The sequence below is a fragment of the Myodes glareolus genome, chromosome 1 (genome assembly GCF_982192425.1).
Source record: "Myodes glareolus chromosome 1, mMyoGla1.1, whole genome shotgun sequence".
NCBI classification, from domain to species: domain Eukaryota; kingdom Metazoa; phylum Chordata; class Mammalia; order Rodentia; family Cricetidae; genus Myodes; species Myodes glareolus.
The window spans coordinates 114654752-114672249 of NC_142026.1; the positions used below are offsets into that span (position 1 = coordinate 114654752).

The following is a 17498-nucleotide window of genomic DNA, read 5'->3' on the forward strand; positions in this document are numbered from 1 at the left end:
TGCAATAATTATGGCTATTAGTGCTTGCATAGCGGTGGCCTTCCTAGTTCCTTCACGCCCTCTGACTCTGTTGTATTTACATAGTCAGTTATTTATCTCATCCTGGACCCACAGGGTTTTACCCTGTTAGGTTTGCTATAGTTTAGGTCTTAAGCATCCTCCAGAGGTCCAGGTAGTAAAGGCTGTGTCCTTGGTATGGCACCACGGGGAGGTGGAGGAACCTTAAAGCTGTGGTCATTGAGGGGTTTATGTCAGTGGGTCGTGGAACCCAGTCTCTTGCTTTTCGTCTCTTGTGCTTCCCAGCCATGAATGTCTGCGCTACGATGTGTCACCACAAGCCCAAAACAATGGCCCAAAGGAACTTTTTCTCTATAAACTTAGGAAGTTGTTATAATGATAGAAAAACTACCAATACAGATCTATAACCCAATACTATTTTTACTTCATTTCACTTTGTTGTTCCAGTATGGACTAGCGGGAATTTCTTTAAGGTGGACCAAGTGCTCTTCCCGTAACCCCTGTCCTTGCAGAGTCTTCCTTACTTCCTGCCACCACGTGGTACCTCAAGGTCATTTTATATTTCTCCTCCCACTTCAACAGGACCCCAAACTCCATCGGTTAGAGCGGGGGCTCTCAGCCTGTGGGTCAGGACCCCTCTGCCAAGCTGCTGTCTCCAAAAGTATTTGCATTACGATTCATAACAGTAGCAAAAGCACAGTTAGGAAGTAGGAACAAACACAGTCTTCTGGTTGGGGGTCCCCAGCGCAGGAGGAGCTGTGTGAACGGGTCGCAGCCTTAGGAAGGTGGAGGAGCACTGTGCTAACGGATGGTGTTCAGAAACCACAACTGAGGGCCTGCCTCTCAGCAGACAGACTTAGGAAGCAGAGGCAGTGCGGATGCTTCCTCCACACCTGCGAGCCAAGCAAGGTATCTCTGGAACTGAGAAGGATTCACATGACTTAAAAATTGGTGACCTAAGATATTTCATATTGATCCTCTGAAGTTTCTCCCTCCTACCTTTAGAATGCAGGTATAAAATACTCAACTGAAAAAGTTTTTATTAGTGAATAAACTGTGCAGTTACTTCAGAGGTTTGCCTCAGAGAAGGAATGGTGCGGGAGAATTGTCTGTATTCTGTCAATCATATTTTAATAAAATGCTGATTGGCCAGGCAGGAAGTATAGGTGGGTCAACCAGACAGGAAGTAGAGGCGGGGCGATGAGAACAGGAGAATGGTAGGAAGGAGGAAGCCCATTCCTCCCATTCCTGCCCAGACCACAGAGAAGCAAGATGTAACCTGTACTGTTGGAAAAGGTACTGAGCCACGTGGCTAACATAGATGAGAATGATGCGTTACTATAAGCTATAAGAGCTAATAAGAAGACAGAGCTAATGGACCAATCAGTTTATAACCTAATGTAGACTCTGAGTGATTTTCTTTGGGGCTTGCTGGCTTGTTGGGGTACCGGGCGGGACAGAAACACCAACAAGCTGGCCCTCATGTTACAAAGGACATGACTTTATAAACCTTGGTCCATCAACACTTAAGCCTTTTGTGTTTCACTGCCAAGACAGTGCAGGGTATGTTCAGGCCAATGATTTCCAATCCCAGCCATGCATCAAAATTGTCTGAGAGCTGTGCTCAAACTGGATTGCTATAGCTAGAGCATAGAGGATCTTCTCAGAGCCAGAGAAATCTTCTCTATGATAATTCAAGAGTGGGCAGACATCATTGTATCCAACCAAACCCACTGATGACGCAGATCTAGAAGTCTTCCTATATAAAGAGCACAAGGGACTATGATATGCTAGTACAAGCTCATCAGTCCTAACAAACGAGCCCTTCGGGTAGAGAATACTGATCCTGGGAGAGGCGATGTCCGTGTCAGAGCATATAGGGAATTGCACCTTTCCTCTCAATTTTTGCAATGGATCTAAAGCATTTTATTCTTAATTTTCTCTTAAAAAAAATCCAATTTCTGGGACACAACTGTAGAAGACTGGCTGGTCTGGTCTGATATGGGCTTGAGAGCTGTGATTTTTGCTGAATGCATTGAAAGACTTGAGAATCACTGCATCAGGGACGACAAACAAGTCTGTGTGCACAGGTATCTATCCACTGAAATTCGTAACTAGTCGGGGCATCTTAGAGGTTTTAGTTTTTCCGTCAGTGGCCAAGAACACTGCTCAAAGCAAATCTCCCACCCTCACACTGGATGTTTTGCTCGGTGTATCACTGTGTATACCAGATGGACTAGAGACATGTTATTTGGTGACTGTGGAGGTTTGAATGAGAATCCCCCTCCACCCCAAAGCTCATGTATTTGAGTACCTAGTCTCTAATTGGTGACACTATTTGGGAAGGCTTAGGAGGTGTGGTGGCCTACTGGAGGAGGTGTGTCACTGGGAGCAGGCTCTGAGAGTTAAAGACTTTAGCCATCCTAGTTTGCCGTCTCGGCTGGCTTCATGCTTGCGGTTCAGGATGTGAGCTCTGGGCTTGTTGCTTCCGTCGGACAAGCCTCCCCCATGATGTGATGGCCCCTCGCATTCGGGAGCTGAAAACTCAGCAGCTTAGATAAACCCTTCCTCTGTCAATCGCCTTGGCCATGGTGTCTTACCACAGCAAAAGAAAGTAAGACAGTGACTTTGAGATCATTTTTAAAAGACAACCAATGTTCTTAAATATACTAAAGAAATGGGGCTGGAGAGATGGCTCAGTGGTTAAGAGCACTGACTGCTCTTCCAGAGGACTTGGGTTCGATTCCCAGCACCCATATGGCAGCTTACAACTGTCTATAACTCCAAGATCTGACACCCTCACACAGACATATAGGCAAAACAACATAAAATAAAAATAAATTAATTCTATTAAAAGAACACTAAAGAAACAACAGAAATGAAATGACAGGGGAAGAGCCACCGAACATATGCAAGTACTAATTACGTAGCCATTAATGATTCCTGACCTGGAACCAGAGTGGTAATAGCTGTTTGCACAGCCTTTCGGATGATACTGTCCAAGGCGAACATCCAGTGTGGCTTGATGTTATGATTCCGAAGAACTTTATTGACCTGGGGAAAAAAAGTGACCTTTAGCCTACTTTAATTTTAAAAATTATTTATTATTATTATTCTCTTCCCCCGCCCTGTGTGTGTGTGTGTGTGTGTGTGTGTGTGCGCGCGCGCGCATGTGCGCGCGTGCATGCTATGGCATGCATGTGAAATCAGAGGGCAGCCTGTGGAGTCAGTTCTCTCCTTCTACTGTGTAGGTTCCCAGTACTGAATTCAGGCCATGAGGCTCAGGGGCAAGCACCTTCACCCATCTCACCAGCCCTCGTCTACATTAATATTCTAATTGCAAATACCCCAGCTGATCTAAGCACTTGGGTGAATGTCTGTCTACAAAAACAACTAAGAGCCTTCGTCACCTTGAATTATAAATAATTTCTCCATGTCACCAGGAACAAACATTGTCACTTCAAACTAAGATTGAAAGTTAGGTGTGCTGGTACCCACCGGGAACCCCAATGCTTAGGGGGCTAAGGCGGGAGGCAGGCTCATGAGTCTGAGGCCAACCTGGGCTACTGGACCTAGATGATCACATTTCATTCAGGCCAGTATTTAAGTGGGAAGGCCTCTGGTGAAATGGGCATGCTGAATCTTCGGTACTCAGACTGGGGTGAAAGGCATAAAAGCAGGGAGAATTCGAGGGGTTTTCAATAAAGATAAACTCTACCCTGCAATGTTATGCCTGCCACTTAACACAGTCAAATGCTTAAGCGTATTCAGCCGATATTAGTTAGCATTTGTATACTACCGATGCCTTGCCACAACCCTGGTCTTTTTTTTTTTTCTTTTTCAGTCTCACCCCCACTGCTGCTGATGCCTCTCTATACAGGGGAATAATCTGCTCGAATATCCTAGAAATCCTAGTCACACAAAAAAATCTTTGTTGTAAGGATAATGTTTTACACTGATTGTAAAGTTCCACCCTTTTAAACAGACACTGACATAGACACAACCTGACCTCTCTGTCTTTTTTGAAAACCATTGTGAAATACATACGATATAAAATTTCCAATATTAATCACATTTATTTAATCCAATGAGTTTTAGAAATATAACATTAATGATTTTGACCCCTGAGGCACTACATACCCACACACTATTGTTCCGATGTCTAGAGTCTATCTTTAGAGCCCTGCCTCTTACACGACTGGAACTCGGCACTCACTCCGATTATGTTTCGCTCTTACCCAACAGTCTCTGCACGCCTGACCTGCTTCTGTCTCTGGGGTCTAACTGCTTTGGGTACTTAATGACATCAAAGTATTTGGCCTTTTGTAACCAGCTTCTTTGGCTTAGCATGACATTCTTTTTGTTTGTTTGTTTGTTTTGCTTTGTTTTTTTTTTTTTTTCAGACAGGGTCTGTCTGTGTGTAGACCTGGCTGTCCGGAAACTCTCTCTGTAGGCCAGGACAGCCTTGAACTCACAGAGATTGCCCTGCCTCTGCCTTTGGAGTGTTGGGATTAGAGGCGTGCACCACCACCGCCCGGCCGCATAACATTCTTTAAGATTCATCCACGTTACAACCCATCTCAGAATTCTTTATTTTTCGAGAGTAAACAATCCCCTTGTTAGTACAATACTGTGTGCATTAACTTTCTAAAGACAAACTTTTCTCGTAGCATTTCGATTGATTCTACTACATCCTGGTTGACAGTCGCATCTGTGGGAACAGGGCTATGTTTAGAGACCCCGGAGGCAGCTGGGAAATGGTGACTGAGCCGTGAACTTATGCCAAGAGCTGGAAGGGCAGTCACCCAGTCTTTCCCTTGGTCCAGTCTCATCAAAAACCATTCCATTTACGAGAGAGTCAGTTTGAGGACTTCGTTGTCGCAGTTACTCCCAAGGAAATGAGCTATTTCTTGGACCTCATTTGTTCCAGGAAATTCTTTCGGACTGACTTTGAAACGCTTCCATTTCTTAAGTGGATTGACCTGCTTATGTAACTAACCGGTGTATCCTTTAGGAAACTGGACTATTTCTCTCAAGAGCCGATCCTTTATAGCCCTGCCCTGCCCTGCCCAGGTCTTCACTACACAGCACACTGCCCACTGCTTCATTCCTCAGCATACTGCCCAGGGAGAACACTGGGCGGGCAGCAAGTAGACCAGGAGCGAGGGAGTTGCATGTCTGTGTCTGACCTGGGCCCACGGCCCGGGATCACAGCTAAAGAGCTCTCACTCTGAATCCTGCAGCCAGTTTGCTTTCCAACCTCTTGGGCAAGCACAAATTAGCTAAAGCATCTCACTCCACTGCAGATGGCGGAGTTTCCACAGAGGCAGTGTAAACACGTCTCAGCATTTAATGTTAGTGCTGGGCTTTGCTGACTGCATCCATTCTCAGGACGGCAGTCCAGTCAGGGCCCTTCCTCCTGTTCCTCACACAGCAGAGAGGCCAGGCCGTTTCCACTCAGAACACCAGCAGCTGTAGAAGGGCAGGAACTTAGTTTTGAATGAAGGGTTATTTGTTATTTCAGATACAAAGGTCAAGAAACCGTCTACATATCGGAGCGACAATACATTAAGAGCTAATTAATTTGTAAAATTGAAATAAAACCATACAGTGTCATTCTGTATCCACATCACAGATACTATCAAGACACCTTTGTCTCTGTCTCCTGTATCTCCATAAGGGGACTGAGAGCGGCTTAGGGTATCTGGGGCACACAGGTCTACAGAGAAGGCTTACTCAAGAATAACAGGAAGAATCTTGAATCAGACTTGCAGACTAGCTTCTATTTTGCGTTGCATAGCATCGGTAGCCTCTCTCTTTAATTAATCCTGTGAATTAATTTTCTCTCTGTCTGTACTCTTAATTATATTCCTGGCTAGAACATAGTGAACACTTATAAAACGAACCTCTTAAGAATGTTTTATATGGAAACCGGAGAAAAACCAAGGCGGGCAGAGGAATCCCCTATTGAACAGAGAGCATTCCCAGGCACATTAGTGCATTCTCCTCAATGGCCACTAGATGGCATTTCTTGTACGGCATTAAGTGTACCATGCTTCTGAGGCCGCCAAAATAAACAGCAAGGCACCACAGGATGCTTAGGAGAAACCAGCCACGGGAGTGTTTGTAAGTCTTGCTGTTTTCCATGTTGGTTAATCTGTTGGGTCTCTTATCTTTGGGGGAACCCAATAAATGTCTCACATCTGTCATCCAAAGAGAATGAAATTGACTGAATAGGTGAAAGGGAACAGAATTGCAATTGTATCCTATTTTTGTAACAATACTTAGCAGAGCCTGTGGGGGAGAGCCAAGGGCACCCTGCCGGTAAGCACTTACCGCATCCTGGAAGCCAAAGAGGACCACCTGCACTTGGTTGATGCCGTGGCTGTCGAAGTCCAGCTCCAGTTTCAGCTTTGACAGTGTAGTGGCTATGATTTTTCGGTCAGTGGACCTCACAAACTCTCTGAGGCTCGCGATGAGGGTCGTGATGTGTTCCCATTTGAGTTTAGGCTCTTCGGCACCCTGAAAATGAAACCCATAGGCCTCAATTACTCTGCACCGAACACATCACCCAGGAGCTTCCCATTCTCATTGTCTTCTCTCGGAAGAACTGGGCCCCGAAAAGGCCTCCTGCTAATGAAAAGGGGGCATGCTTCGAACTCTGTGGCTCCGCTCCTGTCAGGAGTCATCACTAACCAGCCTTTGGAAAAACAGCACTTAGCCTTCACACTGCTCGGTAGCCAGGACACAGTCAGCTAGGCAATGCTTTGCCCAAACGGAGCTAAGCTGAGGCAGCTTGACTCTTGTTCTCAGAAACGTTAATTGGACACTAGAGTGAGAGAGAGGCACTGAGCCGGAGAATCTCAGTCTCCAAGTCTGCCACAGAAAGGTCATAAAAGAGGGTGTCCAGTGCACTCAAGGGAGTAGATGCAGGGAGCTGAGAATGACAATAGGCAGGGAAAAGAGATGCACACCAGAAGGGCAGCAGCAGCCAAGGAGGAGAAGATGGACCCATTGGAGCTTTAGTAGCCCAGGTTCCCCTCTGCCAGGCTCAGCCAGGTACCAAGGGGCTACCTCGCTCCTGGCTGTGTGTGACTATCACAGCAGGTCCTTCGTCCTTCCCCTTCCTTTAGAGTCAGCTCCTCATCATTAAACGGTCCAGTCTCACATACCCCATTGGAGCGATTCCTTAACAACTGCTGAGTGATCAGTTATAAAAAGACAGTTTTTATATATTTAAATAGATCTCTCCTTCAAAGTAAGTTTATTTATTTATTTATTTATCTATTTATTTATTTATTTATTTTACTTTGAGCCTGGCACACTGCTTCTGTAAAGAAAGCCTAATCTGGGGCTGGAGAAATGGCTGAGAGGTTGAGGGCACTGGCTGCTCTTCCAGAGGTCCTGAGTTCAATTCCCAGCAATCACATGGTGGCTCAAAAATCATCTCTAATGAGATCTGGTGCCCTCTATTGGCAGTATGCTATTCTGCAAGGCTGAATACTGTATATGTAATAAATAAATCTTTAAAAAAGCCTAATTTAAAGATGTTATTGATCCTCATTTAACTTCAAGAACCAACAGAATTCTTACTAAGCTCATTACCACTTCATATTGCATTTTTTGCTATATTATTAAAATTAAGTTTCCCCACTGGGCCAATAATTCCAATTATCAGAATACCATCAAAAAAATTTCGAGAGCACCATTGACTGACTTCTTTGTCTACATAAAATCTTGATTTGGGAGCTTGGTTCCTTGTTTCAGTTCTCATGAGAAAAGTCTAAATTGAAAAGCCTAAAGGCTGTCATTAAGGAAACATTTTAAAATTACACCGAGAACAATTATACGCTTTGTTTTTTTCTCACCACAAACTAAATGACAGCCAGAGGGAACTTCATAACACCAGGAAGATATCAGGAAGGAAAACCGAGTTATTCAGACACTGGGAGCTCAGCTCCGTGAAAAACCAGCTACTGTTTTGCCAATGGCACGGACAGTGAGCATTTATTTTTGACATCAGGTTTGCTTTAAAATAGAAGACAAAACAAAACCATGTTGCTTCCGGTTTTTGGACGCGTGCATGCTGCTGTCCTATGAAAGAACACGTTCTGCTCTGGGAAATGCTTCCTGTCCAGACGACTTTATTCACTTGCTCAGCCGTTCCCTCTGTGCTCACGCCAGCCCCTCTGTGTGAACTCACTCGAGGGCCTTCCTTTGTGAGCATGATCTGCAGGGCAAACGTGGCTCAGAACAACGGGAGCATTTGACGATGAGCCTTTCCCAAGCAGTCACAGGTTTTCTGCAAAAGTCCTCTCCAGTCGTGTGTGTGTGTGTGTGTGTGTGTGTGAGAGAGAGAGAGAGAGAGAGAGAGAGAGGCAGATATGCATACATGTGAAGGACCATAGGTCAATATTGGGTATTCACCTCTATCCCTCTCTGCCTTATTACAAGATTACAAGACAAGGTGTTTCACTCAACTTAAAGCCCTCTCCTCTTTCTGCCAAGCTAGCTAACCACAAACTCCCAGGATCCTCCATCTCTGCTCAGAAATGCTGGGGTTCCAGGCATGTCTGGAAAAGGTGGCTGCTAACAGGACAACTCTTTAGTACTGGCATCCTGAGGATTGAATGAGCACACACATGAATAATGGCCAGAGAAACTGTCAGGCATGATTATGATCCATCTAACAAACAGCTACCAGTTTCTTTTCCTTTTTCTACTAGAATGTCAGCTTCGGTGAGATACCGAGCTATGTTTTGTTCATTGTTCTATCCTCTGTACTTGAAACAGAGCTGGCATTTGGTAGACGTGCAGTGTTTGCTGAGTGACTGACTGAACTGTACGGCATGTACCCGCTCCCTCCATCTAAGCCTGGCTTTTCCTCACTCAACCTGCCCTGTTCCTGACTGACTCCCATGGGCACACCCAGCATCCATGAACACTACCCTATCTCTCTACCTAGAGGCCTGACTGCCTCTCACGCCAGAACACCCATTCCCTGGGCCTGTAGGTCACTGCTTGAGACAGCTTTCCACTAGGGCCACCCAAGGTTTCTCTCAGAAGGTACAGGTGGTGCCACGGAAGCTCTTCCTGCAACCAGAGTCTTTCTTGGCACACACATTGTTCTTATGGGATCCAAAAGGTAGATGTTGGGGGTTTCTATGGTGACACAATGTGCAGGTTCAAGGAGCAGCACAGATGCCTCGTGGGGGCTCTCAAGGTACAGCTGGAGCCGAACAGTAAGAAGGAGGCAAGGAAGAGAGCCTGGCTCCACATCTGTCCTGATGAAAGACAAGAACAGGCCAGCTGTTGGACACAGAGCCATTAATAGCCTGATCCATTCCTCTATCATCTTTGTAGGCATTTTCCCAGGACCCAAGGAGGAACGAAGCTATGGACAGCCCACAGTGACCATGGCCATGAGCAAGCAGTTCACGCAGGTGGTCGGGTCCCTGGTGTCCACAGGACCAATGGAGGACAACAGGCATCGTGTTCGGGATTCACGGTCTATGGGACGACAGCTTGCATTCACAAGAGGTCTGAGCTGTGGCCTACTGTGCTGGAACCATGGGATTCTATTTTCTCTGGTGTATCTATGGAGAGGAAAAGTTTCCTTGTGTCTGTAAACAGACCTAATACTTTCCTGGGAAACTCTTTCCCCAGGAGTGGAACTGTGAACCCTGCCCCTGCCATATACGGAAGGCCCAACTCCTTGGGTAAATGTTTGGTAAAGGACCTTTAAAGGGATAACTAAGGTTAAGTCAGGTCATAGGATGGAGCTCTAAGCCACTGGGACTGAGGTCTTCATAAAATGGAAGAGATACTGGGGTGCCCACACACAGAGAGAAGGGCATCTTGAGACACAGCCACATAGGGGAGAGTTCTCAGAAGACAGTCAATGTGCTCACCTCCTGATTTTGGACTGTATGCTTCTGGAAATGTGAGAAAGCAAATTTCTGCTGTGGAAGACACCTGGCTTGTAGCATTCTGTTATGGCAGTCCTAGCAAGCTAATGTAACAGGGAAAACAGTTATTTAGTTATTTTGTGCGCAGGCATTGTGACATACTACACAGTTGCTCGTTGCTGCCAGTCCCTCCCTGTGGGACTACAATGACCTGATAAGCCAGGGTTCTGTTAGACCCATTGATGCTTCCAGTGATCAGAGGTACAGCTATTCCACGTGGCCTAATCCTTGTGTGTTGACGGAATGAACAAAGGAAGAACGGCAAAAGTGCTGTGGAGGGGCCAGGTGGAGGTTCCTTAACATGAGAATCTGCCTGTGCCATCCAGGTAGTGTATATGCGCATGGCCACTAAGTTATGCACACTAATGTGGACTCAAACAGAGCACACACATGACTGCTGAGGGTCCATTAGTCTCAACACTGGATTATTTCAAGCAGGGCTGTGAATACCTTAATACCACCAGTTCTTCTGTTAAAAAAAAAACAACAACATAAGAACAGGAAGGAAGCAAGAGAGGAAGGGGTACGGGAGGAGAGAGGGAGGGAAAAAGGGTGGAAAAGAAGGAAGGAGGAAAAGACTGAGGGGGGATAGAGGAGGGAAGGAAGGAAGGACCAAGGGAGGATGAATGGAGGAAGGAGGGAAGGACTGAGGGAGGATGGATGGGGAAAGGAAGAAAGGACAAAGGCAGGATGGATGGAGGAAGGAAAGAGGGAAGGATGGAATGGAAACTGAGCAACAAGCAAGAAAAAGAGTAAAAAGCAATAACACTGCTTTCAACATACAATAATATTCACAAAGAGTTTCTACACTTAAGGTTTCTTCTTTGTTTATCCAAGAAGAGGGCTTTTATTATTACTTTTTAAACAAAGTCTCCCTGTGTAGCCCAGGGTGGCCTAGAAGGCACCATTCTCCTGCCTCAGTCTCCCAGGGGCAGATGCATCTTCTGACTCATGGTCCTACAGCATCCTCACACTTCAGAGCATCTGCCACAAGCTCATGTCAGAAGGACATGGGAAACGTGTAGGATCTGGCCAAGGAACAGTGGAATGTTCCTGTAGCCCCACCTAACCAGGAGATAGAGAGGGATAGCCCGAGCCCAACCTGGGCAGGACAGTGGACGTCTATCTTCAAAAGAAAGAGAAATCAAATTACATTACAAATAAACTGCCAATCTCCAGGAAGAGAAGTGCCCACTGTTGTTTTACCTGGGCTAGTGATTCCATCAGGTTCCGCACGACCTTGTCCTGGTCTTCGGTCAGGATCCTGTGGAGGGTGGCCCGCCTTTCGCTATCCTTTCTCAGCATAAAGAAGCCGGAGTCTTTCTCCTCGGGGGAAGGGGGCGCACTGTGGTCCTCAAAGTTTTCGTCTGGAATGCTGTAATAACGGGTGGTGCGTAAGCCAGGGTTTCCTTCCTGACGCCGCACACTTCCCAGGGTACGTCAACACAAAGAGGTCAGCTCCTTACCCCAGAAAGAGTGTCCGTATCCCTTTCCCATCCTTCTCCCCGCAGGACTTGGCTCTGGCTTTGAACGAGAAGGGGTCCACCTTCAGCTCCGTGTCCGGAGAAACCGAGCCATACTCGCTGCTGCTGCTGGTGTCCTCCACCAGGACAGGGACCGGCAGGGAGATGCTTCTGAGATACTCTGTGACAGGAGAAGAGACAGAGGCAGCAGACACATTAAAAACACCACACAGACTGGCAGATCGACCAAAGAGACCATGACGGGAGTGAGCAGACAAATCACACCATACAGGAAACTGGTCGTGTGATCATGGACCCTGCCTTGCTCTGTACAACATAGCTAAGTGGAAAAGGACCTCTTGAACGCTGAAAGGAATGTTTCCCGGGGTGGGAAAACCAGGTGGCAGGCTCAGCAGGTCCTGGATTCTGATCTATTTTAATTGATGACTTACACCAATATTTACAGGTCTCGGTTCCCACATCTAGAAACAGGATGAGATGTACGACTTTAAGCTGTATCTTCACAAGTGTGCGGGTTCACCTTAGCCTCTGCGGCTGTATCTTCACAAGTGTGCGGGTTCACCTTAGCCTCTGCGGCTGCCTTGCAAGTGGGAAGGAATGGGATGCTAAGGGGCTGTGCAGCAGGTTCCAAAACTGCTTTACCTCAGACAAATATGCTGACGGCCACATGCCATGGCAACCTGAGGATGCATCTGACAAAGCATTTGTTGCTAACGGAATTTCGGAAACCAAGGGATCAACTGACCGCTAAGGCCATTCCTAGTTGCCAGACCCTAAGTCCATGGCAAACATGGGCTTCTGTTTTATTTTGATGGCAACTAAGAAATCATAATAGGAGCTCCCTACATTCTCTCCACACTGGTTTCAAAGACAGTAATTTTTTTTTTTTGCCAGAAACATCTTTACTGTCTCAACACTATAAACATCTCTTACTAAAAAAGGCAAGTGTAAAGTCATAAAAAAAGAATCCGTGGTTGCTTGGAAACAAACCTCTTTTTACTTAATTTCTCTTAAGATGGGTCGAGTTGAGATCACCCGAGTCTCAAAGACAATAGCTGATCAGTCAGCAGGGCCCCCTCCCACCATTCACAGCTATGCAAGTCAGCAGTCATTAAGAGGGGCGCTGGCCATGGACCAACACACGTCTGTGATCACTCACTCTTACCTCTGATTCCCAAGCATCTGAAAGCCAGGAAACTGTTCTAGTTCCTTCCTGTTGTTAGGGGGAAAAATCCTGGCAAACCCAACATAGGTGAAAAAGGGCTTATCTTAATTCAGAATTCGGGGTTAAAACCCATCACTTCAGGGAAGCCAAGGTTGTCCAGGACCCAAACCCAGGGAATGATGCTCACAATGAGTAGGTCTTTACACCTTAATTATGCTATACAAAATAATCTCCTGCAGACATGCCCAGTGGCCAACTGATCTAGGCAATCCCTTGCTAAGATTCTCTTCGCAGGAGGTTTGAGGACGTGTTGAGTTGACAATTAAATCAAACAATAAGGGACCTTTCATTATGTCTTCAGCTTTTCTGGGTACTTTTGGATTCTGGACTGTAGGGAGCCACCTGGAGGCACAGGTGGTCCTGCAGTTTGGAGGTATACTAGTCCATACCTGGCTTAGCCACGTGGGGCTGAGCACCCTTGCCTGCACATGCGCAGAACAGCAAATGGCATCAACCAATCAGCATTCAAGCCTCTCCACCGTTTAAAAGCAGCTGCCTCTGGGCTCTACTTCCTCTCTCTAAGCTTTCTCTTGTCCCTGCTCTCTTCCCTTCCCCCAATTTTCCTCAACGGAGTACTCCGAATAAAGACGTGTACAGAGAAGGAATTCTCGTTTTTAGTGGCGTTCATTCCTGCTGGTCAGGAAGCGCGCCGCAACTGGTGCTGAAAGCCCGGGAAGGAGCTGAAATCAGACACTGAACAGAGAGCCGTGAATTTCAGAACTCTGCCACGTGGAGCGGTGAGTGACGTCAGTTAAATCCTCCAGAAAGGGGAGGAAAAAGAATGGAAAAAGTATAGGCCTAAAAAGAAAAGAAAATAGAAAGAATCAAAGTTAAGGTATCTGAAAGAAGGTACAGAAAGCAACGGTGAAGAAAAATTCCTTAAGTTCAGTGCAGGAGGAGTGTGAAAAAACAGCAGCCAAAAAAGTGAGGTAACTAAAAGCGGGACTATGAGGACGATGGGGTACGGGAGACCGCGGCTTCCAGCCCCTCTCCGTCCACCTGCGTACTCGCTGTTAGAGACTGGAGGCAACAGTCTCGTAGGGAGGCGGGCTTGATCATGTTTGAAGACTGCCTTCCCTGTTCTTAAAGAGCCACAGAGCTTTTGGAGGTGATTTTCGCCTAATTTTGATAAGAGAGCTCAGTCTCTGGCTCTCACGTACAGAAAACTTTAATTTTGATTGAGGAAATGGGCTGGCGTGGTGGCGCACGCCTTTAATCCCAGCACTTGAGCTCTGAGCACAAGCTCTGCGAAAAACCGCGTTTCCATAGCTCATCGGCGGGGCCACGTGCTGAGTGCTCGTCACTCCCTGGCCCCTGGGAAGGTCTGAGACTGGGGCCCCCCGCGGCCCTAACCGGGTCCTCCGCCGTGGGCAGACCGGGCAGGAGAGGCCCCCCCCACGGGTGGGCGGATGCCCCCCCTCGCCGGAGCTTGGAAAAGACTCACGGCCGGTAGTGCGAGTTCAATGCCTGAGGTGAGGCAGGGTGCACAGTTCGCAGGTACAGGATAAACGGCGAGCCCGCGCACGGCCCGGGGCGGGGCCATGCCTTTGGGCCATGCGGAGCGCGCCACAATGGGCCACAATGGGCCGTGCCTCAGCCGCGGCCGCCAAAAAATTCAGTCAGATAAAAACATTTGTCGCCAAGAATTCAGTTAGATAAAAACATCTATCCCCCAAAAAATGCACATCGTCCCCAAGTCAGCAGGAAGCAGCTAGATCGATTGTCGACGCCCATTTTCCCTCAAAGAATTGGTCGTATTTATCATAATAAAAGCGTGTCAACCTGGTTACCGTATCCTAGGTAACAAAGGTGGACCTATTGCCTCAAGCAACGGGTAGAATAAGCAATGCTACCTAGAGGTTTTTTTCGCATTTGAAAAGGGCCTGGAGAGATGGCTCAGAGGTTAAGAGCACTGCCTGCTCTTCCAAAGGCCCTGAGTTCAATTCCCAGTGACAACTTTTTGGTTTTAGACAAAAAAAGGGGGAATAGCCGTAGCAGCTTCCCCCAGAGAAAGGATTTCTCTTGCATTCTTTACACTTAATTTTTAATTCAAAATATTGCTGGAAAAACAGCAACAGACAGAGACGCTCTGTTTGAAAGCAATTCCATCTAATTCTAAGGCCTGCTTTGATGGCACAGGCAAACAAGATTTACTCTTTGAAACGGAGACATGTAGGTCTCTAAGTTCAAAACCAGCCTACTTCCAGTACTGATTGTGCTGAATTTTTACACTGAGAGTTTTTAGTACTCTTAAATGTTAATTTGGGAGGAGAGTTTTGTTTATGTTTTTCTAGGAATGCTGACATACATCTGGATGCCAGCGAGACTGACAAGAGAAATAAAGAAGAAGATGACCCAGTGGATGCTGAGTATCCTGCTGTGGAAGATTCGTGCGGAGGCAGCAGAGATGACCTTCTGGGCGGTGTCAAGAGCAGCTGTTTCACGTTATCGCCTTGAGCAACACCCTGTGCAACCTCTTATCTCTTAACAATTTTCTGACTGACTCTATTCTGCCTTTCTCCCTCCTTGGGAATGGGTGGGAGCAGAGATATTCTTGGCATGCTGTGTCTAGGTGGAAGTGCTGTATGTCTTTGATTGGTGTGCTACCTGCTAGCCCAAGTGAGGTGGGACAAGGTCTTTGTGGCACAGGCCTTGGCAGCCTTGGAATGTGTATCCTCACCCCAAGTTTGGCTCTCAGCCTCAAAAGAGCTCATAGGCAATTAGCCATGCATACCCTCTAGGGACCAGATAATCCCACGGCATAGAGGAAGGTATGCATAGGCGGAGGGTGTGCAGACACAGCCCTAGCACTCCCAGGGTAGTTGTCCCATTGCACGGGAAGGGTGTGTCTTGTTTTTCTTTTCTTTAATCAGTCCACACAGCATGAGGTGGGGACCAGATTGGAAAATAGTTTTGCCTTATTGCTCTTATTAACAAGAGAAGAGGGAGATGTAGGGAGCCACCTGGAGGCACAGGTGGTCCTGCAGTTTGGAGGTATACTAGTCCATACCTGGCTTAGCCACGTGGGGCTGAGCACCCTTGCCTGCACATGCGCAGAACAGCAAATGGCATCAACCAATCAGCATTCAAGCCTCTCCACCGTTTAAAAGCAGCTGCCTCTGGGCTCTACTTCCTCTCTCTAAGCTTTCTCTTGTCCCTGCTCTCTTCCCTTCCCCCAATTTTCCTCAACGGAGTACTCCGAATAAAGACGTGTACAGAGAAGGAATTCTCGTTTTTAGTGGCGTTCATTCCTGCTGGTCAGGAAGCGCGCCGCACTGGACTTCAATGTACATACGTACGTGTGTGTGTGTGTGTGTGTGTGTGTGTGTGTGTGTGTGTGTGTAAATGTTACATGCTATACATATAACTGGAAGAAAATATATGAAACTATATATGCTATAATATTAATGGTGGTTCTTTCGAGAAGATATGATCAAATTAGGGTAAAATGTTTTCCAAACTTTCTACAATAAACAAGTATTTTGTATGTGCATACAGATGCATGTGTTTGTAGATATGTATACATGTGTTTATGATATGTGTAGGGCCCAAAGGACAAAATCCAGTATTGTTTCTCAAGTAATGTTCACACACACACACACACACACACACACACACACACACACACACACTTTGTTTTTTAAGCACAAGGCCTCTCACTGGCCTGGAACTCACCCCGTAGACCAAGCTGGCTGGCCACTGAGCTCCATGAATCTCCCTGTCCCTGCCTCTCCAGTGTTAGGTTCACAAGAATGCACTGCTATGGCTGACTTTTTTTTTTAAATGTGAATTTTGGGGATCAAACGCAGGTAGCCAAGCACTATACTATACTACTGAGCTGTCTCTTCAGTCCACGTCATGGTTGGCTTCAGCTGTCAACTGACACAAACCTAAAGTGACCTGGCAGGAAGGAACCTTGGTTGAAGAATTACCTGAATCAGATTGGCCTACAGAAAAACCCTGTATCGAAAAAACAAAAAACCAAACAAAACACAAAACAACAACAACAACAAAAAATCAAAAAAAAAAAAAGAAGAAGAAGAAGAAGAAGAAAGAAAAAGGGAACTGAGCAAGCCAGTGAGTATCATTGCTCTATGGTCTCTGCTTCAGCTCCTGCCTTGGCTTCCCTCTGGGATGGACCGTCACTAGTAAGCCAAATAAACTCTTCCCCCAGTTGGTTCTGGTGTTGTTTACCACAGTAAAAGAAAGCAAACTAGAGCAGCCCATGGATAATTTTTTTTTTGGTCAGAAAAATGTTATGGAAATGTTTTCCACAAACAGATATTCAACAGGCAGCAAAGGAGCATTGGTAAGAACTTGACTGAGCTAGGTTCTGGTGGCACATACTGTAATCTCAGAACTTGGGATACTGAGGCAGGAGGATGCCGAGCTCTGGCCAGCCCAGGCAGGTGTAAGTTCATAAGTCAGTTAGACTCCATTCTTCCCCAATAAAGAAGGAACCGGCACTGTGATCACTTGTATTTCACAACAGAACTGATGTTGTTGGTAATGAACAGATCGATACTATTTGTGCTATCAGGTAAGGCATGCCAATCCTGTGTTTCTATAAACGTACTCTGTGTGACACGCATGCGTGTGTGTCTACAGAGAGGGAGCAAGGCCTTAAGTCGGCCAGCTTTTTACCTCTGTGGTCTCATCATGCGGTTTGAGTAGCCCGTAATGAGAAAGCCTGTGTCCTGTGAGTTTTAAAGTTGCTATGGATACCGACTGCTTAAAAGGAGACCTAATGGGGGTAAAAGTATACTTATTATTATTATTATTATTTGTTTGTTTGTGTTGTTT

General features: G+C 46.4%; 1 protein-coding gene, 1 long non-coding RNA gene and 1 pseudogene across 3 annotated transcripts in view; 2 read left to right on the top strand and 1 right to left on the bottom strand.

The window, feature by feature from the left end:
- The window catches only part of Map3k5 (mitogen-activated protein kinase kinase kinase 5), a 208121-nt gene that overhangs the window by 11856 nt on the left and 178767 nt on the right, over nt 1-17498 (bottom strand). For both annotated transcript variants that reach the window (XM_048424974.3, XM_048424975.3), the window contains exons 22-25: nt 11453-11630; nt 11193-11361; nt 6355-6540; nt 2967-3072 (exon numbers count right to left, since the gene is read on the bottom strand). In XM_048424974.3, coding sequence (XP_048280931.1) covers nt 2967-3072; nt 6355-6540; nt 11193-11361; nt 11453-11630 — 639 coding nt within the window. The remainder of the gene's footprint in view (nt 1-2966; nt 3073-6354; nt 6541-11192; nt 11362-11452; nt 11631-17498) is intronic.
- LOC148123558 (Nuclear RNase P) lies at nt 13955-14205 on the top strand (annotated as a pseudogene).
- LOC148123559 (uncharacterized) lies at nt 14043-15921 on the top strand. Its single transcript, XR_015739201.1, has 2 exons — nt 14043-15319; nt 15584-15921. It is a non-coding gene; the product is annotated as an uncharacterized LOC148123559 (long non-coding RNA).